General features: G+C 47.2%; 2 protein-coding genes across 8 annotated transcripts in view; one reads left to right on the top strand and one right to left on the bottom strand.

The window, feature by feature from the left end:
• RBM10 (RNA binding motif protein 10) overlaps nucleotides 1–17,125 on the bottom strand; it is a 29,972-nt gene extending 12,847 nt beyond the window's left edge. For 3 of the 7 annotated variants that reach the window (XM_004000427.6, XM_045050487.1, XM_045050486.1), the window contains exons 1-4: nucleotides 16,788–17,125; nucleotides 14,698–14,839; nucleotides 2,238–2,421; nucleotides 556–786 (exon numbers count right to left, since the gene is read on the bottom strand). In XM_004000427.6, coding sequence (XP_004000476.1) covers nucleotides 556–786; nucleotides 2,238–2,421; nucleotides 14,698–14,839; nucleotides 16,788–16,857 — 627 coding nt within the window. In that variant the 5' untranslated portion in view covers nucleotides 16,858–17,125. Of the gene's footprint in view, nucleotides 1–555; nucleotides 787–2,237; nucleotides 2,422–2,828; nucleotides 2,985–14,697; nucleotides 14,840–16,787 lie in introns of those variants that run through there. The other 4 variants (XM_045050489.1, XM_045050490.1, XM_045050488.1 and 1 more) reach the window with 3 other exon arrangements.
• Nucleotides 17,126–17,496: 371 nt separating this feature from the next.
• NDUFB11 (NADH:ubiquinone oxidoreductase subunit B11) lies at nucleotides 17,497–19,904 on the top strand. Its single transcript, XM_004000441.5, has 3 exons — nucleotides 17,497–17,854; nucleotides 19,371–19,501; nucleotides 19,678–19,904. The coding sequence occupies exons 1-3, from the start codon at nucleotides 17,648–17,650 to the stop codon at nucleotides 19,802–19,804; spliced, it is 465 nt and encodes a 154-aa protein (XP_004000490.2). The 5' UTR covers nucleotides 17,497–17,647; the 3' UTR covers nucleotides 19,805–19,904.
• Nucleotides 19,905–20,402: the final 498 nt, after the last annotated feature.

The raw sequence follows: 20,402 nt of genomic DNA, 5'->3' as shown, positions 1-20,402 counted from the left end.
GAGGAACAGGGAAGGAAATGTGAGAGAACTGAGCAGGGAGGCTGCCAGTGGCAGCAAAGGACATCAGAGAACATAGGGGTCTGTGGCCAGGCCACGGAGATCTGACGCTGCCGACAAGGGCGCGGGTGAGGGCATGGGGAGAGAACGTGAATAAAACCTCAGAAAACCCCATGGGGACCCTCCCCATCCCCAGGACTGCCGGGCCCTACATCATCTCTGCCACCAGGAATACCTGGCTCTGGGCCTGGGGAGCATCTGGCCCTCAGTCAACACATGCAGAACGGACGGATGAGCAGTGGAATGTTCAGGAGGAATGCTCTGTTCCCTCCCACACCCCACTGCGGCAGCCCTTTGGCCAAGCCAGCCTATCCAACACTCCTCCCTTCCAGACCAGGAGAGGACAAGGGCCTGCCCAGAGGACGGATCAGTGCTGGGGGAGAGAAGGGATAAAAGGTGCTGAGTTTGGGGTGAGGGAGAAGCTGAGGGCCCTGGAGGAGACCCAGCCTGGCCTCCTGCCCTGCCACCTGCCCAGGGCCACGAGGGGGGGGCACGTACGTCATCCTCAGTGGCTGCCTGTGGCAGCATCCTCAGCATGACGATGTTACTGGCCTTCTCCTCCTCCTCCTCCTCCTCATCCTCCTCCTCCTCCTCCCCTTGCTCGGTCCGATAGTCCTGGTCCCGATAGTCGCCGTCTCGGGGGAAGCCTGGCGGGCCGGTGGGGCTGTGCCTGTGCCGCCGCCGCCGCCTACGCTGAGTCTCGGAGCCCGGGGAGGCCTCGTAGGAATCCTGGCCAACAGAATAAGACGAGAGACACCAGACGGGCAGTCAGTCTGGGGTGGGCCTAGGGGCTGGCCGCTGGCTCTCTGAGGCAGGCAGGCTCTGAAAGCCAGGGGTGGGCGGGCTCCGGCTAAAGGCTCAGGGCAAGCAAAATGGGTAAGCCCTGGACTGCAACCCTTCTGGGGTGGGACACTGTCCCCAGGATGCCTGTTGGGGGCTGTCTTGGTGGGGAGTGGGGAGAGGCTGATGGCAGTCCTGCTGTGGGGGAGGAACTCCCACAGACAGGTGACCAGATACCGCTTAAACCTCCTTGGGTCTAGGGTCAGCACACTAAATCCTGCCCTCTGTTTCCCCCTCTTCCTCCCTTGCAGCTCAGCCAGTATGTGCTCAACTGTTCCTTGATATCTCATCCAGAGCCGGTCAGCAGGGGCTGGCAAAGGTGTGAGGGCCACAGCCCTGCCCCCAGTCCCGATCCTCTGTCTGGCCAGTCTTCTATCACCACCAGGCTCCCTCCTAACATGGTGTGGTCACTAAATTCTTGGGTGTCGCCCAAGCCATCCTTCCAGGACTAAGCAGGCCAGGCCAGGGTCCATACCCCTTCTGCCCTCAGGGAGACCAGATAACTCGGCGCTCCACTCCCACTCTTCCCACAGGGGCTACCCACGGCCCCCTGGTGCCCCAGAGACATCCAGGCACGTATCACAGCTGCCACTGGGGAAACCTGGCTGCCCAGCAGAGTTCTTTGCACTGGACTCTCCCAGAAGGCAGCTGGTGGCTCACACTCTGTCCTCCAGGACTGACTTGCAATAGTACCCTTCCCACCCTGCTACATAGGAGACCTGCCTGCTTGCTTGGACCTGGGCCCGGACGGACTATCCTCTCAAAGTGGGGTTCCCCTAAGGCAAGTCTGTTGCTTCTCCTCAGACGGTGAACATCACGCCTCCCCTCCTCAGGCTAGGGCTAACTACCCAACGTGGAACTGGCTACCCCCTGAGCTCAAAGGAGAGGCTCCAGAGGGTCTTTTCCTTTTGTGCAGGGGCTCTGCTGCCCCTGGGACTGCCCACGGTTGGGCCTCCCAGGGCTGCTCTCTTTGGTGATATCCAGTTTCCCCATGGCCCTCCCAACCCCAGATGCTGAATCCCATGCAAGAGGCTGTTCAAGGGCCCCAAACTGGCTGGGAGCAGGCGGTAAAGGGCTTGCAGTGAACCGTGGACCCAACTGAACAACAGGGAAGAAGGGAGAGAGGTGATGGCCAGGGGCCCTCAGAAGTATAGAGCCAAGCATGTGGAAGTCAGGGAGACCCAACTTGGGAGAGAAGCCCTCAGAGAGGGGAGCGGGGACAGACCCTCCAGGTGAGACAAAGCCACTGAGCACAGTCTGAAGGTATGGGAGCCAAGAGCTAGCTGCACGTGGTGCTACAACCAGAGGCCCTGCAGGCGCCTGTCCACCCTGGTGCTCACCTCTGCACTCTGCTCCTCGGACGAGTCGTCATAGTCGTGCTTGCCCTCCTGGCTACCGTACTCGCGGGGATATGAGCGGTAGTCCATGTCCCGGTAGTCATGGTCTCGGCTGCGGCTCTCCCCCCCATCGTCCTGCGAACGGTCAGTGGCTCCGTAGCGGCCAGTCCTATCCCCACGACCACCTCTGAGGGAAGAAGGATAGGGAGGAATTAGAGGGCAGTCCTCTTGGGAAGGTGCAAGAGGTGAGGGGGGCTCCCACCCACTCACTCGCTCTAGACTCTTAGATCCCAATCCCGACAGGGGTCCCGAAATCCTGACTCCACAGCAAGGGGAGCTGGCTCCCACCTCTCAAACCCAATCCGCTTCCGCTTCCCTTGGCCACCTCCCCCAGCCCCTGCCCGGCTTCCTTCACAGGGCCCTCGGGTGTAGCCCTGGGGCCAGTCTCACCTCCACCAGGCCTCTCCCAGCTCATTCTCTACACCCCAAAGATAAGCAAGTGTTCCAAAAGCAAAGCCAATCAAGCCCAACCATCCACTGCACTCCCTTCAGTGGCTCCCTCTTATTTGGAAAATAAAACAACAAAATGCTCACCCAGATCCCGCAAGGTCTGCAGGGTATGTGGGGCAAGGTCTCTACTGACCTCTCTTCCTCTGCCCCATGTTGCACCGTGCTACCCTGCCCCTCTGTTTCACGGTCACCCCGTTAGCACTGGCAGCTGTTTTGTTGAAATTTCTTCTACTGCGATTACTATAAAATAATTATCTCAAAGTTGATTTCATGTGCCTTTTTTTTTAAAAAAAGATCTTATTTTTAAGTAATCTCTATATCCACCGTGGGGCTTGAACTTAACAACCCTGAGATCAAGCATCGCGTGCTCCACCACCTGAGCCTGCCAGGCATCCCTCATGTGCATTTCTTTGATGATTTAAAGAAGTACCAGACCATGTTCTGGGAAAGAGGGGACAACACCTAGAGGGTCCCCTGCCCTATTTCCCAAAGCTTAGCTTAGTACCTGGTACTTAGTGGGTGTCCAATAATTGTTTGATAAAATAATGATTTAAAAAATGTTCTAAAAGCAACCAATACAGGTTCACCTAAAACAAGAAAAAACAGGGCGCCTGGGTGGCTCTGTCGGTTAAGCGACTGACTTCGGCTCAGGTCATGATCTCACAGTTCATGGGTTGGGGCTGACAGTTCAGATCCTGAATCCTGCTTCGGATTCTGTGTCTCCCTCTCACTCTGCTCCTCCCCCATTCGCATTCTATCTATCTCTCAAAAATAAATAAACGTTGAAATAAAAAAAGAAAAAACAGACATGACCATAGACTACTGCTAGCAGGTCCCAATCCTGGTCAGGAACAACAGTTTTAGAATGTCCTTTATCAGGGGCGACTGGGTGGCTCAGTCGGTTGAGTGTCCGACTTTGGCTCAGGTCATGATCTCACAGCTCATGAGTTTGAGCCCCGCTATCAGGCTCTGTGCTGACAGCTCAGAGTCTGAAGCCTGCTTCAGATTCTGTCTCTCTCTCTCTCTCTGCCTCTCCCCAATCACACTCTTTCTTCTTCAAAAATAAACATAAAAAATTTTTTAAAAAAAGAATGCCCGTTATCAACACCACTATGAACACCATTTTAAAATACTAACTGAACCAAATAAGAGAATAAAGAAAAATGGTTAAAAGCTGGAAAAGAAAGGTAAGATTACCATTATTTATAAATGATATAGGGATATGCCTACAAAGCCTGAGAATCAACTGAAAAATGATTATAAACAATAAATCAGTAAGAATGCTGGGTACAAAAGTAATATGCAGAAATAAATACATTGCCTGTATTCGAGGAGCCACCATTTAGAAATGGGAAGATCCCAGGGCACCCGGGTGGCTCAGTTGGTTAAGCGTATGACTTCAGCTCAGGTCATGATCTCACAGTTGTGAGTTCGAGCCCTGCATCAGGCTCTGTGCTGACAGCTCATATCCTGGAGCCTGCTTCGGATTCTGTGCCTCCCTCCCTCTCTGCCCCTCCCCGTCTCGCGCACAGCACTGGGGCGCACACACTCTCTCTCTCAAAAATAAAAAATAAAATCATTCAAAAAAATAAAAAAAAAAAGAATGTAAAGATTCCAAGTATAACTAAACCAAAAAGGTTAATTACACAAACACAAGATTTTATGACTATACTTCACACATATAAACCTGAATATGTTTAAAATGGGTCAAAGATTTGCAATGACATGGACGGAGCTAGAGTATAATGCTAAGCAAAATAAGTCAGAGAAAGACAAATATCATATAATCTCACTCACATGTGGAATTTAAGAAACAAATCAAACAAGCAAAGGGAACAAAGAGAGACCAAGCAAGAAACAGACTCTTAACTATAGAGAACAAACTGATGGTTACAGGGGGGGGGGGGGGGGATAAGGGGTGGGGATTAAAGAGTACGCTTCTCATGATGAAAAAAAATTTAAAGGGTCGCCTGGGTGACTCAGTTAGTTAAGTATCCGACTTTAGCTCAGGTCATGATCTTGCGGTCCATGGGTTCGAGCCCACGTCAGGCTCTGTGCTGACAGCTCAGAGCCTGGAGCCTGCTTCAGATTCTGGTTTCCCTCTCTCTCTGCCCTTCCCCTGCTCTCTCTCTTTCTCTCTCAAAAACAAATAAACGTTAAAAAATGTCTTTTAAAAAATTTAAAAAATCAGGAAAATGTGAAAAGAAATGCACTGTCCCATGGTAAAAACAATAATGATAAAAATAAAATGGGTAAAAAATTTAAATGGAAGAATTAAAACCATAAAAGTAGAAGAAAATATGAGATGATTTCTAGATAATCCCGAAACGGGGAAAACTATGACCCAAATCTGGAAGCCATAGAAGATGATTAAAGTTGACTATATAAAAATAAAACACTTCTGCCTGGAAAAGAAAACCATCATGAGTCAAGTCAGGACAAACTAACTGGGAAAGAGTATGGGAAGAGAAAGAGGAACAGAATTCACAGAAAAGAAATACAGATGATTTATATTTGAAAAGGTGCTCTATCTCATAATGAAGGATGGAAATTAAAACCACACCAGATAGGGGGCACCTGGCTGGCTCAGTCGGAAAAACGTGTGACTCTTCATCTTGGGGTCGTGAGTTCGAGCCCCATGTTGGATGTAGTGATGACTTAGGTAAATAAATAAACTGAAAAAAAACCTACACTGGATAGGCCATTTAAAAATAAACGTTCAAAATTTACTTTTGTAGGGGGGGGCCTGGGTGGCTCAGTCAGTTAAGTGTCTGACTTCGGCTCAGGTCATGATCTCATGGTTCGTGGGTTCAAGCCCCCCGTCAGGCTCTGTGCTGACAGCTCGGAGCCTGGAGCCTGCTTCGGATTCTGTGTCTCCCTCTCTCTCTCTCTCTGCCCCTCCCCTGCTCACACTCTGTCTCTGTCTCTCTCTCTCAATAAATAAACATTTTTGAAAAATTTTTAAAAAACACAAAAACTTAAAAAAATAACATCTATTTTTGTATGTTTTTAAGTCATTTTTATTTTACCACAAAGTACATTCATGATGCTGTTGCAGTCATCACCACTATTTCCAGAACCTTTTCATCATCCCAAACAGAAACTCTGGACTTTGCTAAACAACAATCGATAACTTCCCACCTGCCCTACAACTGCCAGTCTACTTTCTGCCTAGTCTAGGTGCCTCATATAAGTAGAGTCATATGTGTCCTTTTGTGTTTGGCCTATTTCACTTAGTATAATGCTTTAAAGGTTCATCTAAGTTGTAGAATGCATTGGAATTTCATTCCTTTTTATGGCTAGACACATAAGTGCGTATGCATGTATGTACGTACGTACGTAAGGCATATACATTCATCTGTTGATGGCCACCTGGGCTGCTTCCACCTGCTGGTTGTTTTGGATGTTGTGAAGAATGCTGCTAAGAAAACTGGTATGCAAGTATCTGTTTGATTCCCTGCTTTCAATTCCTTTGGATAAACACCCAGGAGTGGGGTTGCTGGACCATATGGTAGTTTTAGATGTACTTTTCTGAGGAACCTCCGTACTGTGTTCCACAGCAGCTGCGCCGTTTACATTCCCATCAGCAGTGCACCCAGTTTCCAGTTTCTCTACATCCTCACCAACACTTGATATTTTCATCTGTTCAAGTCTTTTGTCCCTTTGTGAATGGAGTTTTTCTGTGCTGTTGTAGGAGCTCTTTATATATTCTGGGTGTTAATCTCTTATCAGATATAGGATTTGCAAATACATTCGCCCATTCTGTGGGTTGTGTTTTCATTCTCTTGAACAATGTCTGTGGATGTGCTTAAGTTTCTAATCTTGATGAAGTCAAACTTTATGTTGAAATGATTTTAGATTTACAGAAAAGTTCAAAGATAATAGAATTCTCTTATACCATTCACCCAGCTTCCCCTAATGTTAGCAGGGGACAAATGTGATCATGCTGCATTTGTCAAAACTAAGAAGTTCACTAAATTACAAACTTAATTAGGATTTCACCTGTTTTTCCACTACTATCCACTTTCTGTTCCAAGATCGAATCCAGGATACCACACTGCTTTTAGTCATCATGCACCTTTAGTCTCTGGCGCATGAAAGTTTCTTAGTCTTGCCTTGTTTTTTTTTTTATGACCTAGAGAGGTTTGAAGAGCACTGGTCAGGTATTTTGTAGAACGTACCTCCACTTGGGTTTGTCTGTCGTGTTCTTGTGATTAGACTTGAGATTATGGAGGCTGTATTTTTTTGGGAGAATACAAGAGAGGTGATCTGCCCTACTGATGGCACTGTATAAGGGGGCACATGGTATCAACATGGTTAATCACTGGTGATGCTGACCTTGATCATGTGGCTGTGGTGGGGTCTGCCAGGTTTCTTCACTGTAGTTTCTCTTTTTCCCTTTCTACACTCTGTTCTTTAGAACTGAGTCCCTAAGACTAGCCCACACTCAAGGGGTGGGGGGGGGGGATTAAGCTTTGCCTCCCGGAATGGGGAGTATCTACATATATTATTTGGAATTCTTCTACATGGAAGATTTGTGATAGAACGTTTCTAATGCAACATATATGCAGAAGTCCAAATGTTTGACAACACACTGTTGGTAAGGCTGTATGGGAAATAGGCACTCTCCTATTGCTGGTAGGAGTGAAAATGGAACAGTCCCTACGGAGGAGAATTTGGTAATGGCTGGCAAAATGAAAAACCTAACCTCTAACCCCCAATTCTCCCGGAAATTTAATGTACCAATACACTTGCACACATACAAAAACATCATTCAATAGAGTTCTATTTATAACAGCAGATGACAAGAAACATACAAGAGTCAGGAAAATTCTGTTAAAAAAAAAGACTGAGGGGGAGAGGAGCCATGCCAGATATTAAAACATATTATATACAAAGGTGGCAAAATTGGAGCACAAATGGACGGATCAGTGAAGTGGAACAGAGTCCATACTATACAAAAACACACATGGAAATTCAGAGTAAGCCAAAGGTTGCATTTCAAATGAACAAGGGGAAAATGGGTTAGTCAATAAATACCAGTTGCAACAACTGTCTGGCCCAGAGATCAGCAAACTACAGCCAGTGGACCCAATCCAGTCACCTAAATAAAGTTTTCTTCAACATGGTTATACCCGTTCACACACATACTGTCTGTGACTGTTTTCAGCCGAGTAGCTGTGACAGAGACCGTGTGGTCTGCAATGCCAACGATATTTACTATCAGGTCCTTCACAGAAATTTAAGAAAATAAAGTTTGTTCATCTACCTCACTTCTTATACCAAGTAAATTCTAGATGAATCAAAAATGTAAATCCCTGAATAGAACCCGTAAAAACATTAGAAAGAAAACAGAAGATAAAAATTAATCACCTCAAGAATGGGGAAGGCCTTTCTAAGCAAGACAAAACCCTGAAGTCATAAAAAAAAAAAAAAAAAAAACCTGATAAATCTGGCTTTGTAAAAAGTTAAAAATATGTTTAAAAATACCATAAACAAATACACATGTCACAAAGCAAGCATGGTAAAATATTAACGGTAGAATCCAGTGGATGGGTATAGAGGTATTCACTATGAAATTCTTTCAACGTTGTTGTTTGAAATTTTGTAATAAAATACTAGAAAAACACCATAAAGCTCAAAGATAATTAACAAATGGGGAAAATAAAACGTTTCCAGCTATCTGGTTGGTTTCCAGTTTTTCCCAATTTTTTGTTCATTTATTCATTCAACAAATATTAATGTAACATTTGCTACGCATTGAGCACTGTTCCAGGTGCCAGGGATACTGCTGTGAATAAAATGAAGTCCCTGTCCTCGTGAGCTTGCTCGGAACCCACAACTGTTTTTTTATGATAAATGCCTGGACAAGAAGTAGCTGGTGTGAGTGGTGTATGTTTAAGGTTTTTGGTATGAGCAATATGTCTTCATGTTTGCTCACCACGGTTATCCCTCAATAGTTGAACTCTAGTCATCAGAATTTAAGAACTGAACAGAGCTGAATAAATGTTCAGATGAAATCCTGAACTGTGACATTCAGCATCTAAGCCACATCAATTTGCGTATCGAACTCTTGCTATCTAAACTCGGGAACAGAACGGATTTGGACAGTAAAAGATACTTTTCATTGGCCACAGAGCACTTTGACTACACATCTTCCAAAGACAGAGCCTGTTCACAATGCATTTCTACGAAGGTGGACTGAACCATGTGAGGACCTCCACAAAATGAATATTTCTGAAAAACATAAACTGCCAAAATTGGCAAAAGAAGTAGACAAAACCATCATCAAAAACTCAGGCCCTTTTAAAGCTGAGTTTTACCGAGCATTCAAGGGACAGAGAATTCTTGTACATGTTCCTCCAATAAAGAGAGAAATGGCAAAAGCTGCCCAAATCATGCCATAAGGCTATGTTGGCTCAATGTCAGATGAATACTAGAGAAGGAAATCATAGGACCACTTTACTGAGTGACACAGATGCAAATATCCTAAATGATACAGCATCTAATCAAACATAACTTTTATTTAAAAAAATTTTTTTTAATGTTTATTTTTGGGAGAGAGACAAAGTGCAGGTGGGGGAGGGGCAGAGAGAGAGAGAGAGAGAGAGAAAGAGGGAGGGAGGGAGAGAGGGAGAGAGAGAAACACACACACACACACACAGAATCTGAAGCAGGCTCCAGGCTCCGAGCTGTCAGCACAGAGCCGGATGCGGGGCTCAAACTCACAAACCGTGAGATCATGACCTGAGCCAAAGTCGGATGCTTGACCGACTGAGCTACCCAGGCACCGCAAGTAGAAATGTTTTAAAAACACAGATATGAGGGGGCACCTGGATGGCTCAGTTGGTTAAGTGTATGACTCTTGATTTTGGTTCAGGTCATAATCTCACAGCTTGTGCGTTCCAGCCCACATCGGGCTCTGTGCTAACAGTGTAGAGCCTGCTTGGTATCCTCTCTCTTCCCTTCTCTCTCCCCCACTGCCCACTCTCTCTCTCTCTCAAAAATAAACTTTTAATAAAATGAAAAATAAAAACACAAATATTAAAAAATAATTTTCCTGCCAAAATGTCATGAATAAGCCTCAGAAAAACTCAAATTCAGAAACATCTACAAAGCAAATGATCTGTACTCTTAAAAGATATCAAGGTCACAAAAGAAAAAGAAAGACCAAGTACCGAGGAACAGTTCCAGATTAAAGGGAACCACAAATACAAAGGAGCTCCATGCAGTGCACGATCTTGGATTAGATCCTAGTCTAGGGAACAAATGCAATGAAGGACAAGGGATGACATCTGAATATGGACTTTTGTCCTTGGTTCGTTCCAAGGTTTGGGCACCAAAATAAAAATACGAATGTGGACTTTTACAGGAAAGTATTATAACAATGTTCAATTTCCTGATATTCGTAAGTGTACTGTGGTTATGGAAGAGAGAGTCCTTGTTCTTTTTGTTTAGATTTTTAAAAATGTTCAGATATTATTTTTGAGAGAGAGCGAGCACGAGTGGGGTAGGGGCAGAGAGAGAGGGGGACAGAGGGGCTCGAACTCACGAACCGTGAGATCACGACTTGAGCCAAAGTCCGACACTTAACCGACTAAGCCACCCAGGTACCACGAGAAAGTCCTTGTTCTTAAGAACATACGTGTAGTACATAAAGGCCATGTCTACCACTAACTCGTATGATTCAAAAAGAAAATGTTGTCTATATATAGATAAATGGATATATATTTGTATTGAAGTGGGGGGAGAAAGGGATGGGAGGAAGAGATGGTGAGGCATGTAGGTAGGTAAAACGAGTGTGGCAAAATGTTTACAGTTAGTGGTTCTGGGTAGATGATATGAAGGAGTTTACTGTACTTGCAACTTTTCTGAAAATTGGAAATTTTTTCAAAATAAGAAGTTAGAAACATACACACCATGATTGAGGAGGGTATACCTCAACAATGGAAGGATATAATTTATTTTTTTAATTTATTTTTATTTTTAAATGTTTATTTTTTGAGAGCGAGCAAGCAAGACAGGGAGGGGCAGAGAGAGAGAGAGAGAGAGAGAGAGAGAGAGAGAGAGAGAGAGAGACAGACAGAAATCCCAAGCAGGCTCTGTGCTGTCAGCGAGGAGCCTGACACGGGGCTTGAACTGACTCACAAACCATGAGATCATGACCTGAGCTGAAACCAAGAGTAAGACATTCAACCAACTGAGTCACCAAGGTACCCCGGCAAGGATGTAATTTAATGTGATTTATGAAACTGACGGGCAGATGGAAAAAAAAGGATGTAATTATGAAGTTGAATTCTCATTTCCAATCAATCTTGGCAAACGAAGATTAGAGAATTTTCTTGCTTTATTAAAGGCTATATTTTAAAAGCCTACAGCACACATCCGATTTGATGCCTAAGCAGAAAGGGCTGCTTATTGGGCCAGGAATGAATACCTATCTGCAGATGCCCTTTATGAGAAAAAAAATAAACTGCATTGTTTAAGCCATTATTCTTTGGATTTTCTGTTACAATCTGCCAAAATGAATCTTAATTTGTGCACCTAGCATCACTGACACTATTTAATGTGGTACTTAACTAAAGTCCTAGACAACGTTGTAAGTGAAGAAAAAGAAGTTAAGTGACAGAGTTGATTTGTATACAGCACGACCAACTGCTTACTTAGAAAGACCATCAGAATCGACAATGAGTAATTAGAAATAACAAGAGAATACAGGGATAAGAGAACTTACAAAAAAATCAACAGCTTTCCTCTACCCCAGCAAACACCAGCTTGGAAAATATAAAAGAAAGTAAGATGTCCATGAAGACTAGTGAAGCACGTAGAAATTATGCAAGACTTGTGTTTTCATTTATTCAAATTTGTATGTCCTTTAAACAAATTTTAAAATATTCTCCATTCATGGGGCACCTGTGTGGCTCAGTCAAACATCTGACTTCGGCTCAGGTCATGAGCTCACGGTTCATGGGTTTGAGCACCCATTGGGCCCTGTGCTGACAGTTCAGAGCCTGGAGCCTGCTTCGGATCCTGTGTCTCAGTCTCTCTCTGCCCCAACCCCACTTGCATTCTGTCTATCTCAAAAATAAACATTAAAAAAATTCAAAATAAATAAACATTAAAACAAAATTCTCCATACAGGGCTTGGATGAGATTACCACTTAACAAAGATGACAGTTCTCCCCAAATCAATATATAAATACAATGCAATCTCAATCAAAAAAAATTTTTTTTTAATTTTTTTATATCTATTTTTTGGGGAGAGAGAGCAAGCTGGGGAGGGGCAGAGAGAGAGGGAAAGAGAAATCCCAAGCAGGCTTTGCACTGTCCGCACTGAGCCCGATGCGGGGCTCGAACTCATGAACCGTGAGATTATGACCTGAGCTGAAAACCAAGAGTCAAACGCTTAACCAACCGAGCCATCCAGGCACTCCTCAATCAAAATTCTTGAATGCTTTTGAGGGACTTTAATATATTTTTTATATAGTTTCCACAAATGGCTAAAATCAACTTTGATAAATAAGGGAGCAAAGTGGGAGCTAAGTAAGAGATTCTATAAAGCTGTAATGATAAAAACAGTAAGGTTCTGGCATGAGAATAAGCAAATAGACCAATGAAACAAACCAGATCACATAAGACAGATCCATGTATATGAGGGAACTTGAAATGAGACGAGGCACTCCAAATCAATAAAGAAAAAAATGGACTATTTAAAAGGCGGTACTGGGAAAACTGCCCACTATATGGAGGAACACAAAACCAGAACATACCTTATATCATATTCAGAAATGTACTCTAGGTGGTGTTAAAAACTTGAATGTGAAAGGGGAAACTAGAGAGTGCAATCTTTGTGATCCAGAGGTAGGAAGAGAGAAGATTCTGAAAGCACAGATTGTAAGACAAAAAAAAAGAAAAAAAAAAAAAAAGATGAATTTTACAGGTATCCATGCTTTTTTTTTTAATTTAAAAATTTTTAATGTGTATTTTTGAGAGAAAGAGTGCGAGCAGGGGAAGGGCAGAGAGAGAGGGAGACAGAATCTGAAGCAGGCTCCAGGCTCCGAGCTGTCAGCACAGTGCCCAACGCGGGGCTCGAATCCAGGATCCTAACCATGAGATCATGATCTGAGCGGAAGTTGGCCGTTTAACCGACTGAGCCACCCAGGTGCCCCCAGGTATCCATGCTTGAGGGAATCATTAAGTAAAAGGCAACAGGCACACCCGAAGGTGTCCTTGGGACCAATTAGAAGAAAAGCACTAATATACACATGGCAGTAGAGGCAGATCTTAAAAATGCAGTCAGTGCCGAGTAATACAAAGTTCAGGAAACAAAATGAAAACCGTAGCTCTCTGCCATTTGTGTAAACTGAAAACACAGACACTGTGCTACCTATTTTAGAAGGATACGTTTCGAAAAGGACAGAGCAGCTGCCTACAGCTATGGGAATTGGAAATAAAAAGGAAAAACCAAATATGGCAAGAGAAGGCTCTGTACTGACCTACGATAGGAACCTACCGAAAAGGTATGATTCACTCAAACCTCTGCAGTTGAGGTCCTTTGAAAGCCAGAAGACAGACAATGGCTTTAACTGGTTATAAAGTCTGAAGCAAGTATGTCACCTACTCAAACTCAGAAACTGCCAGAAGAGCATTTCAGTGAATACAATCCCAAACTGAATGCTTTCAAAAGACATTTTTTAATCAGACTGAATAGCACTAGATGATGACCACATCACAAATTTGGGCTTACTTTTCAGAAAACATTTTTAAAGGGGGTAGTGGAAGAAGAAACCTTTTGTAAGGCATTTAAAAAAATTATTTCCTCCATGACTTTTTATAAATCTACTTTTTTTTTTTTTTAAATCTACTGACTCTTAATAGAGACTTTCTTGGGAGCATTAGGTCTACTTTCCTAAGCAATCTTAAAATGTCAAGAATAAGTCATCTGCATTAGAATCAACTGGAGTGATCCACCAGGATGGTGAGAGCATTTTACAAAGTGCCTCGTTTCCTGTTCTACTAGAGTTTAAAAATAACCATACGAAGAAAATAAATAAAATAAAAATAACCGTACTAGAGTGTTCCATTCCAAGACAAGTATCACACAAGCTTTAGCCCACCCTGTCCCTGAAGTCTCCTGCTATCTGACCTGGCTTGCCCTATACTTGTCCGGCACAAAATTCCTGACTCTGAGGGCATCACTCCCGTTCATTCCTCCAACCCAAAGCTGCAGCCCACGCCTCTCCCCTGAGAATCCACAGGCCCTTACAAGCCACCACCACCCATCTGCCACCCACCTCTGCTTCTCCTCCTGTAGTGGCTGTCCACACCTTGGTGAATGGCACCATATACCTCAGTTACCCAAAATGGAAACCTGAGCATCAGCCTCCATTCCTCCCTTTCTCTTGATCCCTTTCCAACTTCACAACCAACTGTGGCACCTATACAGCTGTTTTTTTTTTTAAATTTTTTTTAACGTTTATTTTTGAGACAGAGAGAGACAGAGCATGAATGGGGGAAGGGCAGAGAGAGAGGGAGACACAGAATCGGAAGCAGGCTCCAGGCTCTGAGCCATCAGCCCAGAGCTCGACGTGGGGCTCGAACTCATGGACCACGAGATCGTGACCTGAGCTGAAGTCGGACGCTTAACCGACTGAGCCACCCAGGCGCCCCTATAGAGCTGTTTTTTAATCACTTGTAAACTGTGTGGTCTCCCTTGTGAGACCCTGAGTAAGAAGGCTGCAGTCTTATCTGTCTCATTCACCACTGCATTCCCAGAGCCTAGCACAGGTCCTGGCTCACGACAGGTGCCAAGTAAATGTTCGTTGAAAAGAAACCAATCATCTGCTGCACTGTTTCCTCTGCTCGGAAGCCCCCTCCTGGCACCTTCCTGGATCAATTCTTTATATGGGGATAAGCCTAGGATGCTTGGTAGGGGTGGGAGTGGGTAACTCACCGTCTTTCATACTCCATGTCCTGATAGGGCCTGCGGGGGCTGCTGGGGCCCCTCCTCAGCCGCTGGCTCCGTTTCACTTCCCAGCCACCCCCGCTGCTGCCACCATGATCTGCCAGCCTGGGTGATGCCTCCTGCAGGGACTCTGGAGAGAGTAGAAGGAAGAAAGGGGTCAAGGCAGTTGGGGCCTCCTTGAAAAACCCTTGCTCGCGCGGCTCTCTGCTGTCCCTTAGCCCAGGGACATTATTCCCCAACTTCCTAGTGTTCCTATGGACCAGGGTGGGAAGGCAGCCCCTACCTGGCCTGCTCCTTCCTCTCCCCACAAACGTGAGGCTAGAACCCACCACCCTAGAAATAGCAAGGCCAGGGGCACCCAGCTGGTTCACTTAGTAGAACATGCAACTCTGGATCTCAGGGTTGTGAGTTCAAGCCCCATGTTGGGCGTAGAGCTTACTTAAATAAAATAAAACAGAAAAAGCAAGGCCCTCAGCAGAGAGGAAGCATCCTGCAGAGAGACTTGGTGGTGCCACCTATTCTGTGATCAGGGCTTTGCCATCTGAGACTGGTAGATGAGACCGAGCCTGGAGCTACCTGCCCAGGGGGCTCTCAGTGCTGGATGACCTGAGGTCAGGCATGTTAGGCTGGGAGGCAAGACCTCACAATGGGAGTCCTAGGCACCCACCAGGCTCCTTCCATGCCCCCCCACTCCCCGCTCAGTGCCACTGCATCCTCCCAACAAGACGTTGGCTGTCCCCTACAAGACAGCAGGAGATCATGAAAGGCCCAGAGGGTAAAGGGGCTAACTTGGCAGTGAGACAAATGCCGCCTCCCCGGGCTCCTGGCCAACGCAGCTTTGGCCCTTACTCGGCAACTGGCTCAGCCTCGAGCCCTGTCTCTTATGTGCAGCCAGGTCCCAAGGTGGTTCTCTCCCTAGGGCTCTGGGCCCAACTTATTCAGAGGCGAAAGGAGTCCTTTTGAGGCTGTTTCCAACCACTGTGCTGTTCTGCTGGGATGGAAGGGCAGTCGCCTCACCCAACCCCCAAGCCTGCCATGAGAACTAAGTAAGTCCTGTGAGCCACGTGACCTGGCCAGGGGTCACCAAGAAGTATCCCAGAATCTTCAGGCCCCACCCTCTGAGCAGGAATCAGGCAAAGCCAGGCGGTAACAACACTTGCCCAACACTACGTTGCCACCACACCTTTCCTCCATGTATACACACAACCAATTTTCCCTTCCTCCTCAAGCCACAGGGAACCAGAGTTACCTGCTCCCAGATGGATAAGAGTTACGATCACAACCAGGGGTCCCAGTGGATGCGAGCCAGATAGAAAACCCTCAGTAGACTCTGGCAAGGAGGTCAGAGTCACACACCGGTATCCACGACAGATAGCGACCAAAGTCACAGACAGCAGCCCCAACTAACTACGGGCCAAAAATCACAAGGCAGGAACCCACAACGAATACCAGCCATAATCACACACTGAGGCCCTCTTTCAAAAGATGAGCGTCAGAGTCATAGACCCGAACCCCTTCTAAAAGAAGTGGCTATAAGTCATGCACACATTCCTTGCACTCCCTCCCCACCTAGCAAGTGGGTTAGGGCCAGTCGCAAGACGACTCCCTATGGATAAGGACCCCTCCCCATGGATAAAGACCTGAGTTACAGCACGTACTCCAAGGATAAAGACCAGAGTCACACGGACGTCTGCCCTCCCCCCCCCCACCCAAGAATAAGGACCAGAGCCACAGAATACTCCCCCATAGACCGGTAAGTACCCAAGTCACACAGAGCAGACAGCACACCCTCTCCCGTATGCATAAAAACATGGGCCTCCCCACGGATAAAGTTCGGTGTCGCAAACAGCCACAGAAGCCCACTCAAATCAGTCCCTCCCTTCCCCCAACCCGCGTGCACCCATCCTGTGCCCCAATCGCGCACGCGCCTCCGTTCCCAAAACGGGGGGGGGGGAGAGACACCCCCTCCCGAGTTCAGGCCATGCACGCATCTCTCGGTCCCGCGCGTGGCCCAGGCCCACGTCCCGCAGTCCGCCCACACGCCTCCTCTCCGCACCCGCCCGCCCCCGGCCCCTTACCTCCGCCCCCACGACCAGCGGCGACGCTCACCTTCTCGGCCCGGGCTGTCAAGGGAGGGCTCCCGGACATCACCTCTGCGCGCCGCCACCTCCTCCAACTCTCCCAGCTCAGCCGGGGCCGGCCCGCACCAGCGTTAAGTCTGAGGCTGGAAGCAAGAGGGCGGAAGAGCGGGGAGGGGAGAAGCGCCAAGCGCGCTACCCTCCCCAGGAAACCCACTGCCGCCTACTCCCAGCCGGCCGCAGTCACCAGCACAAAATGGCGACGACGAGAAGGGAGCCGGCGCTTCGACCACCATCCACCTACTAAGGGAGCGCGCTCTGGTCGGTCTCGTCTATTGGTCGCCAGCTGCCGACGGCCAGCCCTGGTCGGCTCTGATTGGCAAGCATATGCCACCTCCCCACTCTCCGTGCGAACGCTCGCAAGTTGCAAAAAGGAGTAGCTATTGGCCAATCCAGCGAGGCCCGCTCTTTGGAAGCTTGGCTTCCTCCGAATCATGAAAGACAAGCGGAAGCTCCGTCCCTTTACCCAAAAGACCGAGGAAATCTCCGGGCCATTGACTGGGACCCGCATCCATCCAAATGTCAACGCTTCCTTATCAAGGAAATGGGCAGACCTCTCAGCCGTAAATTCCTTAGCCTGACCGAGAGGCTAAAAAAATGGTCGCTCCCCTGAGGCTAGGACAGATGGAGGGAAAGAGGGCTGGCTACTCAGCACCTGGCCACATTTGAAAACAAAATCCGGACTTGGGACTTATTTAGTGCGGTGGGGGCGGAGCGATAATTGTCGCGCTCGGGCCAACTGCAGCTGCGCAGAGTCGCATTTCCGTCCCCGCCCCTGAGAGTCTGTAGAACAATCTGCCATGGCGGCCGGGCTGTTAGGTTTGTGCGCTCGCCGCCTTTCGGCAGTAGCGGCGACGCGAGGGCTCCCGGCCGCCCGTGTTCGCTGGGAATCCAGCTCGTCCAGGGCTGTGATCGCCCCGTCGGCTGTGGCAGGAAAGCGGGCGCCGGCACCGACTGTACGCTGGCAGGAGGACCCAGAGCCGGAGGACGAAAACCTCTATGAGAAGGTGAGAGGGAGGGGGCAACGGGACGCCAGAAGGGTCAATCGGGGGCCGGCGGACGGGGCGCCTTAGAGGACGTTTTTAGGCGGCTGAGAAGTGCGCTGCTGGCGAAGGCCTCAAAGACTTGGGAACTTTGCCTAGATTGATTTTCTTCTTTAGCCCCTGGTAATCTTCGGTTCAGGGCCAGAGGCGAGACTGGCCTCGTTTTGAAGACAAATAATCAAACCTGAAGTGGGAAGTGCTCAAAACACGTTAGAAGCAATATAGTATAACGGTAATAATACTGAACACTGATACGGGGTTTGCTCAGTGCAAGTGCTTTAAACACTTTACGTACCTTATCTCATGTAATCCTCAAAACAGCCCTGTTTGGAAGTAGGGACTATTTAGCATACCCATTCTACAGATGAGGAAACTGAAGCCTAATGATATTAAGCGACTCGCCCAAACTCGCCTGGCTGAATACGTGGCGGAACCGGGTCTGCTGTGCTGTGTGGATAGCAGAGACTCAAAAATCAGAATGCCACGGTTGGAATACAGGCGCTGACAGTTATTCATCTTTGTGACCTTGGACAAGCAGCTTGGTGCCTCTTTGTAAAGTGGGGAAAGTATTAAGACACCTTCTAGAAAATAAAATACTACATCTGCCTCATGTAATTAAATGAGTCACAATGCTCAGTACAGCACCTGGCCCTTAGTATTCAGCATTAGAAGATGTTAATTATTATTGTTACTTTCCACCTTGCTGAGATATTGTGAAGTTTGTGTATGGTACACTTCATCAGTACTAACCTCTGGCTTGGATATATAGGATATATAGATGCATATTCATTTATTCATTCATTTTGTAGATAAGTATGGAGGGCCTGCTGTATGCCAGGTGCAGTTCAGGGCCCTAGTGTGTTCAGCAGTGTGGAAATTGGATAAAGCCCGTGCTCTCATAGAGCTTATATGATAATGGAGAGCACAAAATAAACACGTAAAATATTTGGAAACGGTCGTAGTGAGTATGTAATGATAAAAAATAATGTGATAGGATCTGGGGAGATGCTACCTTGGTAAATTAATAACTGCGAGAAAGTGAGTTAAGCAAGATAAGTAGATGGAGAGTGATTTGGGGGTAGGGCAAAATTTTAGCAGGTGAAGCCATAGGAAATTGGCACTATTCAAGCATTTTTAACCCATAAAAGTGGCAATTTCCTGTAGTGTGAGACTGGTAATGGATAAGGCAATTAGGGAATGCCTCCTAAGGGAAGTAATTATGAAGCCAAAACTTTGAACAAGGAGACAGATCTAGCCGCGACAAGATATGGGGGGAAGGCTTTCCAGGCAGAGGGGATAGTAAGTGCAAAGGCCCTGCGGTAGCAAGGAGTTTGACAAGTCCTAAGACTAGAAAGAGGAATTAAAGAAAGGAGGAGAGATTGGTCTGAGGTGAAACTGGAGACCAACTTATGCAGGGCCAGCATAAGGCTTTGTGGAGCCACAGGAAGCTCTCATTGACCTCTTCTTCTTCTTGCCACAGAACCCAGACTCCCACGGTTATGACAGAGACCCTGTTACGGACGTCTGGAACATGCGGGTCGTCTTTTTCTTTGGCTTCTCTGTTGTCTTGGTCCTCGGCAGCACCTTTATAGCTTATCTGCCTGATTACAGGTGCATGGGGGTGTCCAAGAGAGTGGGATGGGTGGGAGCAGATGCAGGGGTGGAGGTTGAAGGGGACTGTGCCAGGAATCCTGTTCCTTGTGCCAGTGGGGAATAGGCGAGGACTAAGATGGGGATTGGTGTCCAGTGTGGCTCCCTCATGTCTACCCCCTTGCTGCTGCCTCCAGAATGCAGGAGTGGGCCCGCCGGGAAGCTGAGAGGCTTGTTAAGTACCGAGAGGCCAATGGCCTCCCCATCATGGAATCCAACTGCTTTGACCCCAGCAAGATCCAGCTTCCGGAGGATGAGGACTGACCAGTTGCCAAGTGGGGCTTAAGAAGCATCATCTTCTCACCGCCTGCCTGTCATTCTGCCCTTTCTTCAGAGCACCTAATTAAAGGGACTGAAAGTCTGACTGGCTGGTGTTGGTTTTGTTGCAAGGAGGGGATGTGAGAATGGGGGTTTCAGGTCTTCACAGGCCACTGCAGCCTGTTTTGGAGTATTCTGGGTAACACCCACCCTAAAACTTAGTGGCTTAACACAATTTAGTATTGTCTTTCATGGTCCTGTGGTTGACTGGGCTCAGGCAGGGGGCTCTTCTTGGGACCTCAGGAGGTTGCAGTCAGATGCTGGCTGGGGCTGGAGGCATCTGAGGGCTCAGCTGGGATAGCCGTCCAAGATGGCTTCTTCATTCACATGTCTGGCTCTTTGATCTTCCACGGGGCTTCTCTCTCCAGCAGGATAGCCTGGGCTGCCTCTATGGTGCCTCAGGGCTCCTCTGGATGGGGGTGTAGCCAATAGGAAAAAAATTGATGGCAACCATCTTTAGAGAAAAGCTACCACCCTGGGACCTCCTGTGTTAGAAGAAGGGTCAGGACCACCAGGGATCAAGGGTGGTGTGTCAGAGCAGGGC

The sequence above is a fragment of the Felis catus genome, chromosome X (genome assembly GCF_018350175.1).
Source record: "Felis catus isolate Fca126 chromosome X, F.catus_Fca126_mat1.0, whole genome shotgun sequence".
NCBI lineage: Eukaryota > Metazoa > Chordata > Mammalia > Carnivora > Felidae > Felis > Felis catus.
The sequence above is the reverse complement of the archived record's forward strand: the minus strand, read 5'-3'. Positions and strand labels throughout refer to the sequence as shown.